This window comes from Rousettus aegyptiacus, unplaced genomic scaffold, assembly GCF_014176215.1.
Source record: "Rousettus aegyptiacus isolate mRouAeg1 unplaced genomic scaffold, mRouAeg1.p scaffold_m13_p_2, whole genome shotgun sequence".
Classification (NCBI taxonomy): domain Eukaryota; kingdom Metazoa; phylum Chordata; class Mammalia; order Chiroptera; family Pteropodidae; genus Rousettus; species Rousettus aegyptiacus.
Genome location: NW_023416295.1, coordinates 90,358,882 through 90,381,556, shown reverse-complemented (window position 1 = coordinate 90,381,556; position 22,675 = coordinate 90,358,882). Strand labels below are relative to the sequence as shown.

Here is a 22,675-nt window from a genome sequence, read left to right as displayed (position 1 = left end):
TAGGTTGTAGGAACATTTTAGCTCCATTATAACCTTATGGGATCACTGTCTTTATGTAGCCCATCATTGACTGAAATGTTATACTGCACATGACTGTATTTGACAGAGCTAGAGATTAGAAACACTTTTAAAAAAGAAAAACACCGCTCATCTCCTTATAAAAGTAAACCATATCTGTTTTGGACAACTTGTAAAAACCTAAGGTATAAAGAAAACAGCAAGATTTTACCATAATTCCATGCTGTTATCTTTTTGTGTGTTCCTTCCCATCTTTTGGTTTGTGCATGAAAGTATTCAGTTCTTTTAAAATAATTGTAATTTTTATTTTACAATTTGATTTTTCCACTTTAGATCATGTACAATTTATTTACAATAGTTCACATTTTAATGATTATATAACATTTCATGATATAGATATGCAGAAGAAATTTAGTCTTTCTCTGATTCCATATGGTTTTGAACTGAACTGAAAGATTCTTTTCAAGAAACAATTTATTTTAATTGCCTACATGGATCTCTATTAAATTATACACTGTTTTTTTTTTTCTGAAATTTACAAATATGTAAAGGGGCTTCTGGAAATTACAGCCAGTTGTAACATTGTTTAGAAATAGCAGAAGTTTTCTTGAATGTCAAATACAAAATTGTCAATCATTCTTTGCTTAACAAATTTTAAGTATTGAGTGATATTAATGATTCTTAGTCCTGTTCCTTCATTTTGGATATTAAGCAAACAAAGACTCAGAGGTGTCAATTTCTCCAGGGTAGAGAAGGAAGTTACCAGAGCCCTATTCAGAGTCCTAGCTTCCCTAATTCGTTGTTCTTTGCACTCTGATGATATTGTACTCTATTCCTCCAAAGTTTAGGGATTCTTTGAGGGTTTATGAATAGTATTATGTCTTGAATTTGCTTCTTAAATGCAGGAGATTTAAAAGAGAATATCCTTGCACTGTGTATACCATCCAATTCTATTATTTTCCTTTGTGAATAGTTAGTGCTAACAACTCCAGTTTATTCTCGTTATTCATGGTAGTAATGTTCTATAAAGTTATTGCAGACGCTGAACTAGCAAATACTGAACTATTTCCCCTAGGGGAAATACAGGGTTAGATTCCTGAGAGCATCTGCAGACAATATTTGCATCAGCCAGTTAAAACATAACCTTGTTTAGTTATTGTAAGATATTTTATTTAATGTCTATTAATTCATTAACATTGAGCTTATGACCAAAAGCAGTAGTTGCAGCTCATTCCTGAACCAAGCCTGTCTAACCATATTTTCTCCATATGGCATTTCTAGGCTTTTTGTTTAGGAACATTAGACAGCACTTGAGCTTAATATTTGGATGCCATTTTAAGCAGCGAAATCATCAACAAAAGAACAGATACGTAAAAAACATGATAATAGATTGCAAAAGGACACTTGTTTACAGTGTGAGAGCAGAAACAAGAAGACAGCACTGCCTGGTTAGACCTCAGCTGCGAGTGTGAGCTTTGGTGATTCAAATTTTTTGGTGCTCTATGTGTCTACAAATAACTACGAAAGACTGCAGGTGTTGATTTTGTGGCTACAGATAAATGTTAGTAGGCAAATTTGCATATATAGAATCTTTGAATAATGAGGGTCCACTGTAGCTTGAGCACAGGGAAGCAGCATTTTTCCTATTATTTTTTGTTGTTAATTCCAGGGGTACAAGCAGTATGCTTTTTAATTCAAAATTCGAACAACTGAAATATGTACTGAAAGTTTTTCCCCTGAACCTAGTCATATAGAAAGCAAATGACATATCTAAATGCAGATTTATTCCCAAAAGCAGGCATAAAACATGAAAAGACAGTGTACATAGAAGTGGGAATAAAACTGATAATGAAATGGGGGAAAAATGTGTTCAACCTTATTAATAATCCAGAAAATTTAAGAAACAGAAACATCAAAGGAAAAGTGATTATTTTTTAAACTGAAAGTATCAAAAGATTATTTGACTTCAGTAATCACTCTTGTTTATGATGGGAATAAATGGTTCTACAGAAAAAGCTTTAAGCTTTGTGCAGTTTGAATTTTAGTAGCATATATTTTTAAAACAATTCGTATACCCAACAATGGGACATTTAAGTAAATCGTGGTATACTTAGAGGAACGTTTAGGAAGTTGTTCAAAACATTTGCAGAGAGTTTTTTTAATAATGGAAAATTCTTAAGCTGTACTTATTAAGGGGGTAGTAAACAGTTCCCACAATTGCACATAGTTATCTAATGTTGGTATACTTCCTTCTTCCCTTTCCTCCTTCTTCTCAGATAGTCTGTCATTACCATGTATTGTTTCCACAGTGGATCAAGGTGTAAAATTTGCAGATTATGAATAGGCAATATAAATTTGGCTTATATATCATGTGATCATAAATGTCTATAGTAATGTAACACTGAGATGGAACAGGATCTTTAAGTATCTTCTAATAGTCCTTTGAGAGAGAATAACTTATGTACACATGATTTTCACTTATTCAGTATTTTTTTCTGAACTCTGAAATATGCAGACTTCTAAAACCTTCGGAGTTCATTATCTGTAGGAATAAAGAGAATTTCTTAAGTAACCATACTGTTATCACACAAGAAAATTAGCAGTAATTATATAATATTAATATATTCTATTTTTCTAATGTAACTAGATAAATTGTACTTACTAAATTAACTAATTGAACTGTATAAACTCAAATTATTTCGTCACTTTTTTTGCACCATTCTTTAAAATTGAGATGTAATTGACATGTAACATTAGTTCAGGTGTACAATATTATGATTTGATAATTTGTGTACATTGCAAAATGATCACAGTAAGTCTAGTTAACGTCACCTTACATAGTTAAAATTTTTTTTCTTGTGATGAGAACTTTTAAGATCCATTCTCAGCAACTTTCAAATATACAGTACAGTATTATTAACTATAGTCACCATGCTGTACACTATATTCCCATGACTTATTTTATAACTGGAAGTTTGTATCTTTTGAACCCCTCACTCACATCTCCCCCTCTGCCTCTGTATCTATGGTTTGTTTTTTGTTTTTTTTAGATTCCACGTATAAGTGAGATAATATGGTATTTATCTTTCTCTGACTTAGTTCACTTAGCATAATGCTGTCAAGATTTGTGCATTTGTTGCACATACCAAGATTTTTTTTTTGTGGGTGAGTAGGAGTCCATTATGTGTGTGTATGTGTGTATATGTGTACCATATTTTCTTTATCCATTCATCCATTGGTGGACACTTAGTTTGTTTCCATATCTTGGCTATTGTAAATGATGCTGCAATGAACATATAACCTTTTGAGTTAGTATTTTCGTTTTCTTCAGATAAACAGTTGGAATTGCTCGATTATATGGTAGTTCTATTTTTAAAACTTTTTGAGAAACCTCCATACCGTTTTCCATAATGGCTGCACCAGTTTACATTCCCATCAGCAGTGCACAAGGGTTCCCTTTTCTCCACATCCTTATCAACACTTGTTTAACTTTTTTTTTTAATCAAGGTTAATGTCTTTTTTTTTTTTTAAATTGAGGTTAATGTCTTTTTAAGTCTCATAATCTGGAATAGTTCTCTCCTCCCTCTTTTCTTATTTCATTAACTTTTTGAAGTTTTTAAGCCAGTTGTCTTCTAGAATGTCTTACAGTGTAGGTTTGTATAAATAGTTGTTTTGTTAACTTGTTTTCTCTGTATTTGAACTGGAGCATAGTTCTAGAGACCTAACTAAATTTTAAATATTTGTGATTAAAAAATATAATTCTGTTTGCCTGACAGGTGTAGTTTCGTTGTAAAGATTGAACCCATCAGAGCCTTTGGCATAAAATGTTCCCATTGTATAGATTACTCCCCTTGTGCTGATACCAGGGAGCCTTAAAATTATTAGTAGATTGCAATTTGGGGGTAGAAAGTATTCCTTAAGCACATGTGAAAGGACAGCTTCTTTTTTTTTTTTTTTTTTTTTTGAGAGTTGTCTTTTATTTCACATTAAGTTAATTTTTGTTAGACTTGTGCCTTATTTATTTTAAATAATGTAACGATGAAGCTAATGTCAGTTCTTCAGGAATATTATATTGGGTTGAATTCTCCATTTGGAGGGACCTGTCACATACATATATGACATGTATGTTGTCTTTCAGTCTTATGGAGCTTTCAGCTAAAAACTATCCCAGGTTTTTGGTAAAAAACTTAATTTGACATAGAATAAGCAACTGAACTTATATTTGTCTCATTTATAAATTAATACTATCATGTCATTAAAGGAAATTGGATAGGACCCATATTGTTCTAAAATGATTGTACATGTACTATATACTTGAATGGAAAAATAGTCTTAAGAACAAAACCCAAATTCTGACTTCTATTTTCAGAATTGAGTGAAGGGGAAATTTTACAATGTTTTACATTGGGGTTTTTATTTTTAATTGAGTTTTTAGTTAGCAACTCATTAAATATTACCTGTGGAACAAATTTAATTTTGGGGGGTACTACATATAGATGGTCTAAAATTCAAATGGTATTGACTGAATTTCTTCTCATCTTTACAGTAAGTCACCTAATTCCCTTTCCCAGAAGCCATCAGTAGCAATGTTTCTGGTGCATCTTTTTATAAGTGACGTGAGCAAATGCAAATGTGTTTATAGCATACCACTGTCCTGATTTGTTTGTGTTTGTTTAATCACAACCAAGGTAACCAATCAAAGTAGTTTTATTCATTTATTTTTAGATTCCATAGAACTTTATGTTTTCTAAGGTAAATTTCATCAAGTGAAGGCATAGCTTGATCATTTTCATCAGTGAATTTGGAAAGTTGGAAATGGATCACATTTTTAGTTTTTTGGTTACATCTCTTGTGAATAATTTGTAATAATACCTTAAATTGCTAACGCACTTTGCAGTTGTAAAAGTTTTTTTCTGTAATAGTTATTTGGACGTAAGTGTAAGTCGGTAGTGAGTTCTCAAAGATTGGAACTATTTTCATAATAATACTGAGATATTATGAGGCTTTTTTACTGCTTTTTTTTTTTTTAACTGACATTTATGTTTATGCTACAAAGGCAATAATGGATAAAACTCCTGATTCCTTAGCATGATTCAAGGCAGTGGCACCAAACTATACTGGTAGTAATTATATGTTTACTACCACTTCACACTTGTAGTTAAAAAAAAAAAGGAAAGCAATTTCACATAAGAATGTCTTTGATGAAGCAGCAAAAATAATTAAATGTCAACCATTGAGTATTTATATATATATATAATTTAAAATTTAAAAACATAAGGTGCATCCCTGTAAAATTCATCTCTTGAAGCCCTAATGTGATGAGATTTGGAGATGTGGCCTTTGGGAGATAATTAGGTTTAGATGAGGTCATGAGGTGGGCCCTTGTGATGGAATTAGTGTCCTTTTAAGAATGGACACCAGAGAATTTGCTGTCTCTTTCTGCCATATGGAGACACAACAAAAAGGTAGCCATCTGCAAGCCAAGAAGAGATCTTTCACTCTGTGTTGGCATTTGGATCTTAGATTCTCACCATCCAGAACTGAGAAAATAAATTTCTTTTATTTGAGCCTCTTCATCTGTGATAGTTATGGCATCCCTAGCAGGCTAATATTTAGTATAATGAAATGGTAAGTGTGGATGAAGCACTTTTGCTACTTACAGAAGTAGGGCAGTTCTCTTGATGGGAAATTATATAATGACAGTATTCACTTTTTTTCATGGAACACATTTTATACTTGAAATGGTGACAGATCATTCAAAGAGAGAGATGGAGGGAGGATAGAGAGGCAGGAGTCCAAGTTAACATATCAGGAATGAGAGAGGAGCTATCATTACAGATCTTACAAACATTAAATGATAGTAAGGGATACTATGAACAACTCTGTGTCCCAAAATTTGATAAGTTGAGTGAAATTGATCAATTCCTTCAAGGACACAAACTGCCAAAACTCACTTAAGCAATAGATAACCCGAATAGTCCTATATCTTTTAAAGAAACCAAATTCATAGTTAAACTCCTTCCAACAAAGGAAACTAGGTTCTAATGGTTTCACAGGTGAATTCTGTCAAACATTTGAGGAAATGAGAAGTGTAGATAAAGCATGTTTGCTACTTACAATGTCTACCCATCCTCTTCCAGGAAGTATTAGAAGGAACATTTCCCAACAATTCATATGAGCCTTGATATAAAACAAAGATATTACAAGAAAACTACACCGGTATCCCTTGTGAATACAGATGTAAAAGTCACAACAAAATTTTAGTAATTCAAATTGCAGTATATAAAAAGGATGGCGCATCATGACAAATGGAATTTATTCTTGGAATGCATGGCTGTTCAACATTTGAAAATTAGGGTAATTAACAGACAAAAAAACCCATATGATTATTTATGTAAATGGAGAATAAACATTTGACAAAATTCTTCATACTTTCATGATAAAAATTCTTATAAACCTAGGAATAGAAGGGATTTTCTTTTGCTTGATAAAGGGCATCTACAAACATCTGTAGCTAATGTCATACGTAATAGTGAATACTTACTAGTGAAGGACTAAATCTTTCCTAAGATTGAGAACAGTGCAGCAAGACAATAAAAAGAAATAAAAGGGCTTTTGGAACAGAAAGGAAGAAATAAAATGACCCCTATTTGCAGATTACATGATTTCAGAAAACCTCAAGGAATCTAGAAAGTTTCCAGAACTAGTGAATTTAACAAGGTTGTAGGATATATGGACAATGTGTAAAAATTATTTTTCTATATACTAACCAACTGGACAACTGGAAATGGAAATCCGTAAAAAGCAGTACCATATAGCACCAAAAATAGGTATAAATTTGACAAAACGTATACAGGAAAGGTACAAAACACTGATGAAAAAATCAAAGAAGGCTTATGTAATTGTAGAGAATTATCTGCTTGTGATTTTGAAGACTCAGTATCGTTTAGATATAATGTCTCTTCAAATTGACCTACCCAGATCAGAATTTCAGCAACATATTTTTTGTAGATAATGAATGATTAACCGCTTTTTAAAATTATGAGATGGCAAAGGAACAAGTTACTAAAACACTTTTAGTAAAGAACAATATAGTTGGAGAATCTCATCTGAAATCTAGCTGATCAAGACTTTCTGTACAGTTATAGTAATCAAGGTACTGAGGTAGACCCCCACAAAATATAATCAGTTGATTTTGACAAAGGTGTTAAAGTGACTCAGTAGAAAAGTCATTTTTTCCAACATATGGTGTCAGAACAATTGGACACCATATGAGGGAAAAAAAAGAATCTCAATGCATCCATAATACCTAATGTAGAAATGAACTCAAAATACATCATATATGAAAAATCTTTGTAACCTTGGCTGAGATAAGGATTTCTTAGATAAGATCAAAAACACAAATTAATAAGTAAGGTTTCATTGTACTTAAAACTTCTCTTTGAAAGATACAACGAAGAGATGGGGGTGCTCCATAGTGTAGTGGTTAGCACGTCTGCTTTACACGCAGTAGGTCCTAGGTTCGTGCCCAAGGTGGAGCCGCGGACCATACCCTGGGTGCACCAGGCCCTCTGAGTGCGTCAGGGTTCAAGGCCCTGGGTGTACACTGCGAACATGTGGGAGGAGACGCCACACCTTCAGAGATCCAGTTCTTAAGGGGAAATGGCAACCAAGCATAGGTCAAGGGTGGAAGTTGGGGGTGGGAATTAAAGAGGGGGGAGAAAAAACTATGTGTGTGTGTGTGTGTGTGTGTGTGTATGTGTGTATGTGTGTGTATATAAAGGTTCAATGAAGAGAAAGAAGAAGTGGCAGACGGAGGGAAAATATTTGCAAATCACATATATGACAAAGAATTTGTATGTAGATTATAGAAGGACTCTCAAAACTCAACAATAAGAAAACAACCCAATAGAAAAATAGGCAAAGATTGGAAGAGAAGCTTTGCTGGAGAAAGATATATTGGTGGTAAATAAACACCTGAAAAGATTCTCTACATTATTAGTGAAGTGCAAATTAAACCACAATGAGGTTCTTATTCACTTATTAGAATGACTAAGACACAAAACAAACAATCCTTCCTTTGCTCTAGCTGACAATACCAAGTGTTGGTGAGGATGTAGAGTAAGTGGAACTTTCATACTTTGCTGGTGGGAATGTAAAATGGTATAGCCTTTTTGAACACAGTTTGGCAGTTTCCCACTAGTTAAATTTATATGACCCAGCAGTTTCAATCCTAGATATTTATCCAAGAAAAATGAAAGGGTATGTTCACAAAAAAAAACAACAACAACAACAACAAAAAACTACACATGAATATTTATAGCAATTTTGTTCAAATTGCCAGGCACTGCAAACAATCTAAATGTCCTTGAACTAGTGAATGGATAAACAAACTAGCATATCCATAGAATTCAACTAAGAAAAAGATTTCTTGATACTTGCAATAACATTGATGAATCTCAGAAGTATTATGCTAAATGATAAATGCCAGAATCAAAATGATTCAGAAGGTATGATTCTATACATATGGCATTCTGGAAGAGGCAAAAGCAACAGTGATGGGAAACATTGTTACTGAACCACCCGCAAAATTCAGGTTTGTGTAAGTGAAGCGTTAGTAAGCTAAACACTGAGGCACCAGTGCTTGAGGAGAGAGAAAAGTTTATTTAATTTGGCTAAAGCGAGAGGATGGAAGAGCAAGATTGCTCAAACCTGTCTTCCCCCCAAAAGCAAAGTAGGGAGTTTTTATGCGGCTAGGAGTAAGGGAGGGGGAGTTTCAGGAAACCGTGGGAAATGTCTCCATCTTTTCAATCACAGATAACATTTTTTTGCAACCATATTTCTGGACATCAGCAGTTGGTCACAACTTTCTTAAAGGCATCTATTCTTTCTGCAAAACAAACTCATAAATTCTCCTTGTTACCCTGAAGTTATCTCCTGCTGCTTGACAAAGAGGCACCACATCAGTAACTTATAACTAAAGTATGAGAACCAGGGGTTCCGGGCAAGACGCAAGTGGTTACCGTATGCAAGCTAACAAAGACCTAAATCATTTTGTGCTTAACTAGCTACATTTTTCTCTTCTTAAGCAGAGTTTATTTTACTCTTAAACATTTCTCCTGGAACTTGCTTTACAGGCAGGCCTTCAGAATATGACTAACGTACTTTCTTAATCTTTGACTATATAAGCTGTGTGACAACCAAAGCAATTGAAACATTTAGTTAAAGTCTATTTCCTATATCTCTGGACTCTATGATTTAATACCTAAACATGTTTATTGTTGACTGTCATTTTCAGTTAAGATCAGTGGTTGTCAGAGCCAGGAGTAATAGGAGATTGCTAACAGAGGGCCAGTTTGAAGGAATATATGGGGGTGATGGCACCGTTGTGCATCTTCATTGTTCTTGTTCCATAATTCTATGCATTTCTCAAAGCTTAAAAATGTATAGCAAGAAGCGCATTTTGTTGTATAAAACTTTAAAAATAAATCAAGAATATGAGACGACAGACCTCAGACTGGGAAAATAAATGTTTACAGAAGATATATCTGATAAAGGTCTAAAATATACAAAGAACTCTTAAAACGTAATAGTAAGAAAATGAAAAATTAAAATATGGGCAAAAGATCTGAACAGATACATCACCAAAGAAGATATACAGGTAACAAGTAAGCATATGGAAAGATGCTCAAGTCATACATCATTTGAGAATTGCAAATTAAAACAGTGAGATAAGACTGCACACCTATTAGGTTGTCTAAAATCCCAGACACTGACACCATCAAATGCTGGTGATGATATGGAACAAGAACTCACATTCATTGTTGATGGGAATGCAGAAATGGTACAGCCACTTTGGACAATTTGTCAGTTTCTTAAAAAACTAAGCATACTTTACCAGTGGATACAACAGTCATGCTCTTTGGCGATTATTCAGATGAATTGAAAATATGTCCATACAGAAACCTGTACATGAACATTTATAGTAGCTTTATTCATTATTACCAAAACTTAGAAGCAACCAAGATGTTCTTCTGTAGGAGAATGGATAGACAGACAGTGGAATCATATTCACCACTAAAAAGAAATGAACTATCAAATCAAAGACATGGAGGGACCTTAAATACAAATTACTGAGTGAAAGAACCTAATCTGAATACATTTATCAAAATCTGTAAGATGTATAATACCAAGAGGGAGCCCTCATGTACGCTGTGGGCTTTGAGTGACAATGATGCATCAGTGTTGGTACAATGACTTTAACAAATGTACCGACCGCTCTGATACTGGATGTTGTGCAGGGAGGGAGTGTATGCTGTACTTTCTCTGTTTTACTGTGGACCTAAAACTGCTTTAAAAAAAAGTCTGAATAAAAATGCTAAATTTAAAAGAAGAGATTGACTAGCTTTAGTATTCAGATGAGTGTATGGCAACTATTCTTCTGTAACATCAATATAGGTAAACTGTTGCTTCAAGGAAAACTTCGTATTTGTTGTCAGTGATAAAAAGTAAGTTTTGGAAAACTTGTAACTGCCATGTGAAATCAAGTTTCTCAATAATTAATAGTTTTTATTATTAGATCAATGGTGATTTTAATAAAAATGATTATTTTTTATATGAAATGTAACATTTAGGTATGTATAATTCTGTGGAGCCAGTGTTTTCCAAATGATTAATGCAAAATGTAATCATGCTTGGGTAAAAGTTCCAAAGTGCCATATAAACCAGTGCCTTTAAATGTGACAGAGTTCAAAAAGCTTATTGATGTGATTTCAGGTGATACATTATAGTTAATATTTAATAAACTATGACTTGTCAAATTTTCTTGGAATATCAAAGAATATTACATTATCTGAGGTTATTAAAATACTCTTTTTCCAAATATATATCTTCATGGGTCCAGATATTTTTCATATACTTCAACCCAGATAACATTTCAACAGATTAAATGCAGAAGTATACATGAGAATCTGTTTTCAGTTAAGCTAGACATTAAAGATATTTATAAAAATATAACAAAGTGTCACTTTTCTCACTAGTTATTGGGGAAGGGGAAACCGTTATATTGGTTACCATTTTAAAGTGAATTAAATACTTTGTATTTTTCTGTTTTAATTTCTGATGTGCAAGTATCTATAGATATAAATACCACAGTAAACAAAGTTTGGGGAATCCTCAATTTTTAAGCGTAAAGGGGTCCTGAAATAAAAAGTTTAAGAACTTGCTGTTGTAAGGAAACTTTCAGAAGTAAGCCACCTGAGTTACATAGTCCGATGGTTCCTAAATTTTGCTGTACTTCATTACTACCTGGGAACTTTGAAAAATCTCTGCTCCCCAGTTAGTATCCCATACATTACATCAGGGTGAATATTAGAACCTTAAAGTCTGGCATTGGGGACCGCTGGCCTCAGCTCATACTTGAAACTTTGAATTCCTTATTCTTAATTTGGGGGGTCACTTAAAGTTTACCTTACCTAGAAAATGTGACATAGTTTTTGTTTACTTTTGCATAGATGAATTCAGCAATCCAGGGAGAATTAGTTTGCCCAGTTTTAATTGCTTTAAATATTTTATAAATTAATGTATAATTCACTTTAAAGACCAGTGTAAAAATGGGAAAATTCTTTTAATTTGTATGCTAACAAGAGAAACCACACCCAATAACCATTGACTTATATCCTTTAAGAACAGTTGATGGTACAGGTTTCTTTATCCCAGAATCACGCTGTTGAAATAATAGAGTTGTTACTTTCTAATTAAGTAGACATACGGATTTGTGGTTATGTGTGCAATATATATTAAAGTTAGCTTTTGAAATGGTACAGAAAACTAAATGTAAAAAGCCCAAGTACAGTATCAAGTAACATGTATTAAACTGGACAGTGCAGTGTCTACTAAAATGTTTCAGTAACCTTATAGCTAAGTATACACTAGTAGCTGTTTACTGCAAGTTATGAAAAATTATGCAGCTAAATCTGTGGTTGAAAGCTATAAAAGTTGAAAAAGCCAACATTGGGAGTTAAGATTGATCTTTAATGTCAAGTTTAGTCATCAACGAATTTATAGTAGCAGTTTTAAAATGCTTGCCTTTAGTTGACTATTTCATGTGTGTGTTCTCAGCGTGGGTTGTTTGATCTTATCAACTAGCGAATTGCTGATGTTAACTTTTTAAATCGATTTCTTTATTGAGATAATTTTATATTCAACACATTTGTAAGAAATAATACAGAGGGATTCTGTGTACCTTAGTTTCTTCTAGTAGTAACAACTTGCAGAACACAGTATCACAAATTGGGTATTGACATTGATATAATCTACAGATTTTATTTAGATTTTCTGAGTTTTACTGATTTGTGTGTGTGTCTGCAGTTCATTGATATGTATATGCACACGTAGCCTCCACCATAGTCAAGACACTTAACCACTTCATCACTACAAGGATTCCTCTTTTATAATCACACCTTCACCCCCATCCCTAGCTCCTGGCAATCACCGATCTTTTCTCCATTTGTCATTTTGTTTTTTTCAACAATGTCATGTAAGTGGAAGCATAGAGTATGTAATCTTTTGGATAGGTTTGTATACCACAGAGAAGATACAGAATCTTGTGAACTTTTAAAAATTACCTATCGGAACAGCTGCCTTCTTGTTCATTCTTGTACAATTTCTCCTGATTTGTTCAGGATTCACATTTATTAAAGATTGGACAATGAAGAAAAAGAGAACATATTGATCATTTCGTTATTGGCCTTGTTTACTGCTCATGTAGATCCCCTCAAATTTCTGTGACAGATTAGGTATCAAGTCTCTTTCAGGGTAGATTATCCATCCCAGGACTCACTGATCTGGAGATACATAATCTAAAATAGAGGTTCCCAGGCTGAGGTTCTGACCTTGGGGACCAGACAAATCCGTGTTAATGAGAGTAGGGATTTTAAAACTATTTATTGTTTTTTTTAAAAGCCCTACTGCAATTGTGTTTGCTATCTTGGCTATTTAATGCATTAATAATTTGCCTTTGGTTAGAATTCATTCATCTCATTTGGCAAAACAAGCCTCTTGTGCTGATCAGCTGTGATTAGTGGTTGACAAAGTAAGAATTGTTGGGTTTGATAATTGGACCATACTTGGGTGCCATAGCGACTGTAGCCAGGCAAAGTACCCACACTGAACAGATGCTATATGTGAACTTCTTTGGCTATGGATACACAGTGGCAGCAGGAATTAAGTGTTTATAAACGGAAGATGCATGGATAGGAAACCTTGGTTTTCATTTAATGGTTTGCTAATATTAAGCCATTTGTTTTCATTTTTAACAGATTATCAGGAAGAAAATAATTTTTTTTACATTATGATCCAGCATACACACATGTACAACTGAAACAGAAGTTTCACAAAAGCAGTTTTTTACTTAAAAATGTACAATCAGTATATTCTATTTTTTAAATTTATGCTGGTTGTCAGTCACATTGATATCAGGAACCACCAATAAGGTATGACTTCTTGTTTAAAGAATAAACATTACCTTAGGCCCACTCCTGACCCTTTAGGTCATAGGAATTTTTTTGATGTAGAGCTTCAGTTCTATTCTCCTGAATTGTGGTTTAAAGCTCTTCTATTCCATTATATGAAGCTTTTGGTAAATTGATTTTGGATTGAATTTGTGGAATTAGTCAAGTTTTAGCAAGGATATGGTCCTATAAAAATATCTTTCACCTGTGTTGTAGTTGGAGCTCAGCTGTGATTAATAGAGTCGGAAATGTTTCGGGAAGATTATCTTGGATTATGTTTGGTTGGGGAAAAGATAATGCTGGCTGTAGTATGCTGAGTGAATGAGACTTTGCCACTTATTTTGTTTCTTTCCTCACAGTGTCTTTTCCTCCTGCCTTTTCCCATCCTATCTCAAATCAAACTTTGATTTTTCTCTTTCTTTTAGGCGAGGCAACCCTTGGTTGACCTCATGGATTACAAGGACCTTGTCAGTTTACAATCCCTTATTTTTTGTCTACAGCACCTAATCTTCCTAGGTGGTCTCCCATCCAAGTACTGGCCCGCCGCTGCTTAGCTTCCAAGATAGATGAGTTAGGGCTTGTTCAGGGTGGCATGGCCATAGACCTATCTAGAATTTCTTAAGGCTGCATTATGCTGTAAGCATTCTATCATGTATCCCTGTTGCCTATATAACAGTCCTGACAGACAAGTGTAGTAGCTTGTCAGTGTAGTAGTAGATTCTCCTAGTGCTTTCTTTTTGAGCTCTTCTGATAAACATGTCAGTCTTTTGAAAGCAGACTCTGTGTGTGTCTTTCTGTCTTTAGTGCCTGTCAAATAAAGTAATTAATGCTCACTGATTAACTCTTGAGATGAATTGCATTTCTTATTATACTTCCTCATGCCACTGGGATATTTCAGCTATTTCTACAACGAAGTGTGTGTATTCATAGCCTGTAACTGATAACTGCCACAGTGATTTTGGTAGTGCCTGCTCATTATCTATGTTAATTTTTCTGTATAATTTCAAGTTTCAGTCTTACTTCCCTTATGAATTCTATCCTGTTCATTCTGCTATTCATTGTTACTCCAATTTTTGAGGTTTTGTTGGTACTTGTACACAGTTTTTATTACTTTAGAGGTTTTGGTTCAGTAAAATGAATTATTGTTTGAAAGCACAATTCTACAATGTGAAATTTCTAATGACTTTTTTTAAAGAAAAACATTTATGACTTTTTCTATCCACTTCAAATATAATTTTGGTACTATAACGACTAAGATTATAAAAAATTATTTTGTAATAGTCGGGACAAGAAGCAGAATTATAATGGTGATATGAATTTGTGCACGCAAACATTGGAGAACTAAGTCTAGATATTTTATTTTGTTATACAGACTAGCCACTACAGAGGCTAAAGGAATAATATATTTCATGCAAGATAATATCTTTAAGAAAAAGAATCTTGGAAGTAATTTATGTTAACGTCATTATCCAGATTGAGAAAACAGATGCGGAGGAGTTGAGTGTCTTGCCTAATTTGGGGAAGTAGTTGAAAGCTTGAAGGGTAAGGATATGCTACAAAGTTTTGTGAACCCAAGAGTCTTTGTATTTGCCAAAAAATAGGGATGAGGACTAAATACCACAAAATCTGAAGTTGAATTGATTTACAGTGAATTGGAAAAATATACTGTGCCTGATGCACAGGGGGATAGGCACTTGATAAAATTGTGCTCAGAACATCAAAGGCATGTGTGTACAAGAAAGACATGATTAATTAAATGTTTCAGGTGGACTTTTTTCTTTAGCAATTTGGTTCTGTCGTTAGTATATATTTAATAACCATAGACACATTACTTGTCCTTGTCTACCTCAGTTTCTCTCTTGTCCCTCCTGTTAGTCCCTCTGTCTCCATCACCCTCTACACCAAATATGAGATGAGTATGCTTTGGAGACAGTTGTGACTTCTAGTTTAAATTGTGGTGTGTAAGTGAATGCTGCAGTGAGTAGAAATCACAGTAATTATTATTTTTTTTATGAAGGATAGAGCTCTTATTTCTTTTTTTTTTTTTGCATCTAGTTATACATAGTTCCTTGAAGTATAGTCCTTAGTGAACCCTGAAGGATAGTTTTAATGACGAGAGTGATGGTTCTTTCTGTTTGGCTCACTGATATTTCAACCTCATGTATTGAATTTTCTCCTGTCTTCAGTCAGAGAAAGCTATTATATCATTATTGCTGAAAAATCTTTTTGCAACCCATGTTGAAGGAGAGTCAGGAGGTCCAGGTATTTTGCTCCGACTCTGCCACTAAAATAATCAGCTAGGTCTGCCTTATTAACACAGTACCATAGACTTAGAGGCTTAAACAACAGAAATTTATTTTCTCAGTTTTGGAGTCCAAGATTAAGGTGTGAGCAGGGTTGGTTTTTTCTGAGGCCCCTCTACTTTTACTTGTAGATGGCTATCTTTCCCTGTCTTTTCACATGGCCTTCCTTCTGTGTCTTAATCTCCTCTTAAAAGTATTCCAGTCATTAGGATTAGAGCCCTGTCTCCAAGTATAGTGCATTCTTGGGTCCTGGAGGTTAAGACTTCAGCATATGAATTTGTGGGGGGTGGGGGGACATAATTTAGTTCATAACAGCTACTGTGAGACTCTCTTTTGACTTGGGGCAAGTAATAACACACTTTGCAGAAACTGAAACTGAAGTGTGTAAGGCATAGGTGAAGACCGGTCACTACTGTGAGTTTTGTTTTGTTTTATTTTAGGTATGGATCTTGATTTAGAACATAATCGTATTTATAATTTTCGTTTTCTTCATGCTGGACCTTTATATCTGGAGCACAAGTAGCACTTCATTCAAGGAAAAGTTAAAGGTCTTTTTTCAGAACAGGTTTTATTCAACGAATTTGTAAATGAGAAGATATTTTCTCCCATTCTCTAAAGGAGTATATTTTTTCTCTCTTTAACGTATGACTTATTCATGAGTGTCAATAACAACATATTGTTTTGCATTTGACTTCAGTCATTTTCTTCATATTTGTACAGTAGATCCTTGATTTGGCTCTTGGGTAGGGCTCTATCCATGTATCCAGCACCCAACTTCAACACCATCAAGTTTCTGTTAATATTTCATCTACCCTCCATCTAAAAAACTTTTTCAGTGGATTAAATTCTTGAATTGAGGTAAAAGTCACATAACAAAATTTTCTGTTTTAACTATTTGGAAGTGTCCAATTCAGCGCTACATAGTACATTCACGGTGTTTGTAGCCACCATTCACCACCACTTTTATTATCTAGTTCCAAAACATTTTCATCACCCCCAAAGGAAACCTCATTCCCATTAAGCAGTATTATTCTTTCCTCCCTTCCTCATGCCAACTACTAATCTGCTTTCTGTTTCTATGAACCTGTTCTGGATTTTTCACATAAATGGAGTCATACAATATGTGACCTTTTATGTCTGGCTTCTTTCACTTATATAATATTTTTAAGATTTATCCATGTTGTAGCATGAATCAGTACTTCATTTCTTTTTTTGGCTGAATAATTTTTAAGCCTCCTTTGATATTATTATTAGAAACTAGAATTTTAGAATAATCTTATTCTAATAAAATTAGAAATTTTGACGATTGTTACATGAAAAAATAGTAATTTAAAAATATATTTTTCATGCATCCTTTTAGAATTACTGGCCTTGACTTCTGAATAGAAGCCATTAGTTGAAATCTGCATGCTGAAACTTAGTTGCATAGCATAGCTGAGCATACAGATACCTTTACCAACCTTGAGTCAAACCCTTACATTCTAATTGAATTCACACACAGCCCTAAGAGATAGAATGTTTCTCATCTTATTACGGATTAACATTTGTCAGGGACCTTCTGGGATTGCTCCAGACTAGTGGAAATAATATGTAGTAAATGCATATTTTATCACACTGTTTATTTTTGGTATTGTGGGAATCAGGACTTTTACCACCACTCCCCCACTTCCAAACCCCCACCTCCAACATTCCACCCCTTCCCTCTTTCCCCCTTCTGTCCTTATTATTATTAAATGGTTTCAGGGAAGACTGAAGTCACAAGGATTAATGAAGTAGCGCTAAGCATTTTTTCCCCAGGTTTTTAATTTAGTGTCTTGACTGAAGAAAGCAAATATTAAAAACAGAAAAATAATGTCAAGTACAGTCTTTCCTGCTTTTAAAACAAAAATGTGGAAATGCTTTTTTTTTTAATATGCATAAGTAGGATTTATTAACCATATGCTAGTGCATACACTCTCCAAATAATGTTTTGGTGCTGATAATGATTATATTGTGTAACTGAGAAAGCATTATGGTCTTAGATTTGTTTTCTGAATTCTGTGTATGTGAAATCCAAAAGTGAATAATCCGTGTAACCTTAAAAAACCACCTGGTATAACAAACAAAAACATCACAAATGACCAATCTTCTAAAACCATGGGTGCTCACTGCTGTATATCCTTTTATAGAATACTTTTATATTGAGAAATTAACCATAAATTTTGTTGAGGTATATCCACCGTACTATGTGGAGAATGATTACAGATGAACCTATTTCTAACTTTATGTGGTTTTCATTGTTTGTTTTGGAAAATATGCTTAAAATGTATTTGTAAATCATGTATATTTGTATTATTGAAATGTAACTTTAATTGGAGAGCATTAAAGTTGAAAAACTATAAGCTCTTAACAGTTTTTCTGTTCAGATGTTAGCTTAATGTTGCCTAAATCAATATGTAAATACACATACTAAGAAATTAGTTTCTGTGGTAGTTACTTGGAGCCTGAAATTAGATACACATACTTTTAGCATTGTGTGAAATAGGATAGTTTATTTCTCTTTCTACATTATTCTTAGGAAATTTAAAAGGACAAAAGTTAGGTTTTAAAATTTTTTAGTGCTTTTGTATAAAATGAGGGTCTTATGATAAACTTAAAATGATTATTATCAAACACTTCATTTTAAAAATGTGAACAATTCTCAATGATTCTACCTCAGTGATTCCTCCCTCCTCTCCATTTACCCACTCTACACACACATACACAGCATACAACCTACTCACCTCAAGCTGTTAGAAATTGTGGTTTTTTTCTTCCATGAGACTGAATTTTACAACAAATGCTTTTATTAGCAATTACTCTATGAATTGGCTTTTTTTCAAATGCTTAAACTGATCTCTGCCATTAAATCTATTAGTTCATTTTGTAAATAATTTGGCCAAAAGCTAAAAATGCATATTAGGAAAAAATGTATAAAAATGTTCATTTACAAATGTTTTCAGTGCTGATATTTGTAGTGAAAGTACTTTTTCTCTACCCTAGGGTCCTAGAAATAAAACATCACCATGGCTACAGAAATTGGTTCTCCTCCTCGTTTTTTCCATATGCCAAGGTTCCAACACCAGGCTCCTCGACAATTGTTTTATAAGCGACCTGATTTTGCACAGCAGCAAGCAATGCAGCAACTTACCTTTGATGGAAAACGAATGAGAAAAGCAGTAAACCGAAAAACTATAGACTATAATCCATCTGTAATTAAGTATTTGGAGGTAAGTCCAGTTCATCTGCTTCACATGACCAAACTTTGGTATTTTAAAAAGGGGAAAGTTTTAAAAATGCAGGATAATAAGTATATCTGTGCTTCTTGAATTAGTGGTATTTCAGATGAGGCTAATCATGAGTACTTTTTTTTTAATCTCTGCATGAATTATCTTCACAAAAATTACTGCAGTTAGACTCCAGTTTAGAAATAGGCTTTGTTCTAAAGGTTCACTACAAGCCTCAAAAGAGGGTACTTTACTCCCTAGGACAGTCTTCAAATACTTGTTAAACCCATACATAGTGTATGTGAAATGTTAAAAGATTCCCAATGTAGAACCATTTCCATGAGAACATGTGTTTATAGAAGAGCAACTTTGCATATCCAGGACACACGGGCTAGGAACAAAGGACTCCCCAAGTACCTGGTGATAGGTAGCTTTTATTGTTAAGGAAAAGGGGTCTCCTTGAGAGTTGAGCACCTACCATAGCCCTACAGAGTGAAAGCAACTCTGAGATGGGAAATAAAGGTAGAATAGGGGTATGCCTAAACAAACCTATGTCTGCTCAGCATTTCTCCCTTTTGAGTTCTTTGTTTACTTGTCTTCATCTAGGAGTTAGCCTCTGTGATTTGCTTTTCATCAGTAATTCTTATTATTTTAACTGGATTTAGGTCTGCTCTGATTTCCTATGAAGAAAATTGGCCTTTTTTTCATTACCTGAAATGTGTTGTTGAAGACCTATTAGTATATTGGCATGATTAGTATGTTGTGGGCACATAGGAGAAAAAGATTCAGTGGTAAAAACAAATCTAGGCTTTTCCATGTATTTCATTTAGAAAACTAGACGAGGAAAGTTTGAGAGGAATAAAATCAAGGGCTAGATATGAAGAATTGTTTAGTGCTAAGGATTTCGAAAGAATTGGGAACGTCTCTGTACCCCTTACCTTTTTCCTTTTATTAAGGTATATATGATCAGTGAGAATGTGTCGGGGTCAACAGCATCGTGGATGATTGGTTGGGAATAATGTGAGTAAAGAGAGGAGGGAAGTTCTAAAGAATGTCAGTAGGATAAGAGACCAAATATTATGTATGTTTTAAGACATAACAAAAAAGTTTTAATTCTGTTTTTTACCCATGTAATAACAGTTTACATTTTGTTAATATTTACTTTAGTTTCATATTGAATGCAATTAGACCATATATCAATTGATTAATTAATTTATTTTTAACAGAATAGAATATGGCAAAGAGACCAGAGAGATATGCGGGCAATTCAGCCTGATGCAGGTTATTATAATGATGTAAGTATAAGATATGTCATACTAGCTTACTATACAACCTCTTTGCTTGGACATTTAAACCTAAAAATATGTGATCTCAAATTCAAACATGGATATTTATCTTTATATTTTTATAATTAAAATATTCCTAAAGAGATAATGTATCTATGTAAACCATGGGTTATTATTTCTTTATTTCAACTTAACTTTTCCTTTTAATCTAATGATGGGTGAACTTTTGATTTGTGGCTTAAAAGAAAGTGTCCAACAAAAGATAGCACTGCCTCAAAGTCTGTGTAACAGGAAAGTTAATTTTAAATTTGGCTTATTGTAAACATGTTTAATCATGTTGTTTTTGAGATGTAATTAGGGGAATGTATTTGATTTTGTTGTTTGTTTAGGAATAATGGGCATTTAACTTTACTGTTCGTCAGTTTTCTTGATTAATATAGACGAATTATAATTACTATAGTTTTTTGAAAGTCCTATATAGTCCTGAATTTGTCTTTATATGTTGAAATAGTAACTTTGCCATGTTTCTAGTTTATGCTCTATGCATAATCAGGAGTTTTTAAAATGCTTTTTTTTTTTTTTTTTTTAAAATAGCTCGTCCCACCTATAGGGATGTTGAATAATCCTATGAATGCAGTAACAACAAAATTTGTTCGAACATCAACAAATAAAGTAAAGTGTCCCGTGTTTGTTGTTAGAGTAAGTATTCTATTGGGTATTTTTAGAAAATTTAGGCCTGAATTAGTCTGCAAATATATTTAACAGGATAAAGAAAATTAAACATTATTTTGAATGTATATCTGGGATAAAAATCAGTGTATTGCTAATAATTTTATTCTCAAATACTCATCCACTTTATCCACATTTTAGTAAGATACTACTTTTGGATTATTTTCTTCATGTTGCAATTTTCATAGAATTCCTTCTGAGCTGGCCATGGATGCATATTGTGACATGTCTCAGACTTCCTTTTGAATAGGAATGCTTTTGTTGCTGTTTAGAAAGCAGCATCTCAAGGTATATGAAAAGGTGTTATTAGGAAGGAAAATACCTGAGAAGAGCTGAAGACCAGTGATAGACCATCATTGTCAGTCCCACGAAGGTACATAGTAGGTATTATTGAATACATTTTCACTGAAATTTTAAAAATATACTTTTGAAATAGTACGTGGATGTGGTTCAAAATATTAAAATTAGAAGGGGTTTTCAGTAAAAAGCTCCATCTCTGTCTCCCAGGCATCCAGTTAATAGTCCTGTAGGTAATAGTATAATCATTTCCTTTGTGATTTGTTAAGAAACAGTGCACATATCAGGTCCAGAAATGTCAGATAGCTAATAGTCAAAGTTGGGCAAATAAAAAACAGTGGTACAGAGAAAAGATAGTAATAGCAAACACTGTGGCAAATGAGCAAGATTAGTGCTCTGATATTAGGGAGAGTGATAGCATAGAGAACTGAGAAGGGCTGGAAGAAACTCTTGTTTGAGCTCCATAAAAAGTGTTGCAGTCAATTTGAGGCCTCCTTTTTGCTTCGGAGGCCTAAAGCAATAGAAACATCAATAAAGAAACACTTATTTCAGTGTCTTTTATGTTAGTAGAACCAACCAGTGTATAGGGTAATTTCATTTGCTGTGGAATTTGGTAAAAAGGGGATATGATGTGCAGCTAATCTTAATATCCTCTTAGCATAACACAGAAAACCTTTTGAAATGAATAAAATCTGAGCATTCTAATCGTGGGTAAATTTCTTTTTCACCTCAAGCTAATAAAGTCTTAGGAGAAATTTGCACATAGTAGAGGTATAGCCCAAATTACAGGGTATTAAGACAAAAACTGGGTTCTGTGTCTACAGTTTGGTTTACTGTTGTATTCACTGGGTTGGGATGCATAGCAGATAACAGAAACTGGGAAAGTAGGAGGATTTTATTCATAATAAAAATCATAATCTGCAGGTAAGCGATGAAAAGCCAGACTGTCATCTATATCTGTGTAATTTACCAAATAGTCTTCATTTAATGTAAATTATCCTGCTGTTTCTATAAGCACACTTGTAGTTTTCAACTCTTTGTCACAGGTTTTATTTTGGAAAATAGGATTGTGGTATTGCTATTTCATGTATTTATATCTTCTGAGAAAAATGAATGTGTAATTTATCAGAGACTTTTGAAAATAAAAAGAAAAAATACCTTGTGTTTTGAGTTGCTACACGTGCTACATGTTCCCTTCAGTATGAAAAATTGTGACATTAAAATATTGGTATAGTGTTCGGAAACTATTATATTTTTTTTCCTGAAAGATCAACATAAGACTTGTT

At 33.5% G+C, this 22,675-nt stretch overlaps 1 protein-coding gene across 2 annotated transcripts in view; it reads left to right on the top strand.

Annotated features, from left to right (window-relative positions):
- WDR33 (WD repeat domain 33) overlaps positions 1-22,675 on the top strand; it is an 84,549-nt gene that overhangs the window by 8,386 nt on the left and 53,488 nt on the right. For both annotated transcript variants that reach the window (XM_016157043.2, XM_016157042.2), the window contains exons 2-4: positions 18,854-19,080; positions 20,304-20,372; positions 20,958-21,062. In XM_016157043.2, coding sequence (XP_016012529.1) covers positions 18,877-19,080; positions 20,304-20,372; positions 20,958-21,062 — 378 coding nt within the window. In that variant the 5' untranslated portion in view covers positions 18,854-18,876. The remainder of the gene's footprint in view (positions 1-18,853; positions 19,081-20,303; positions 20,373-20,957; positions 21,063-22,675) is intronic.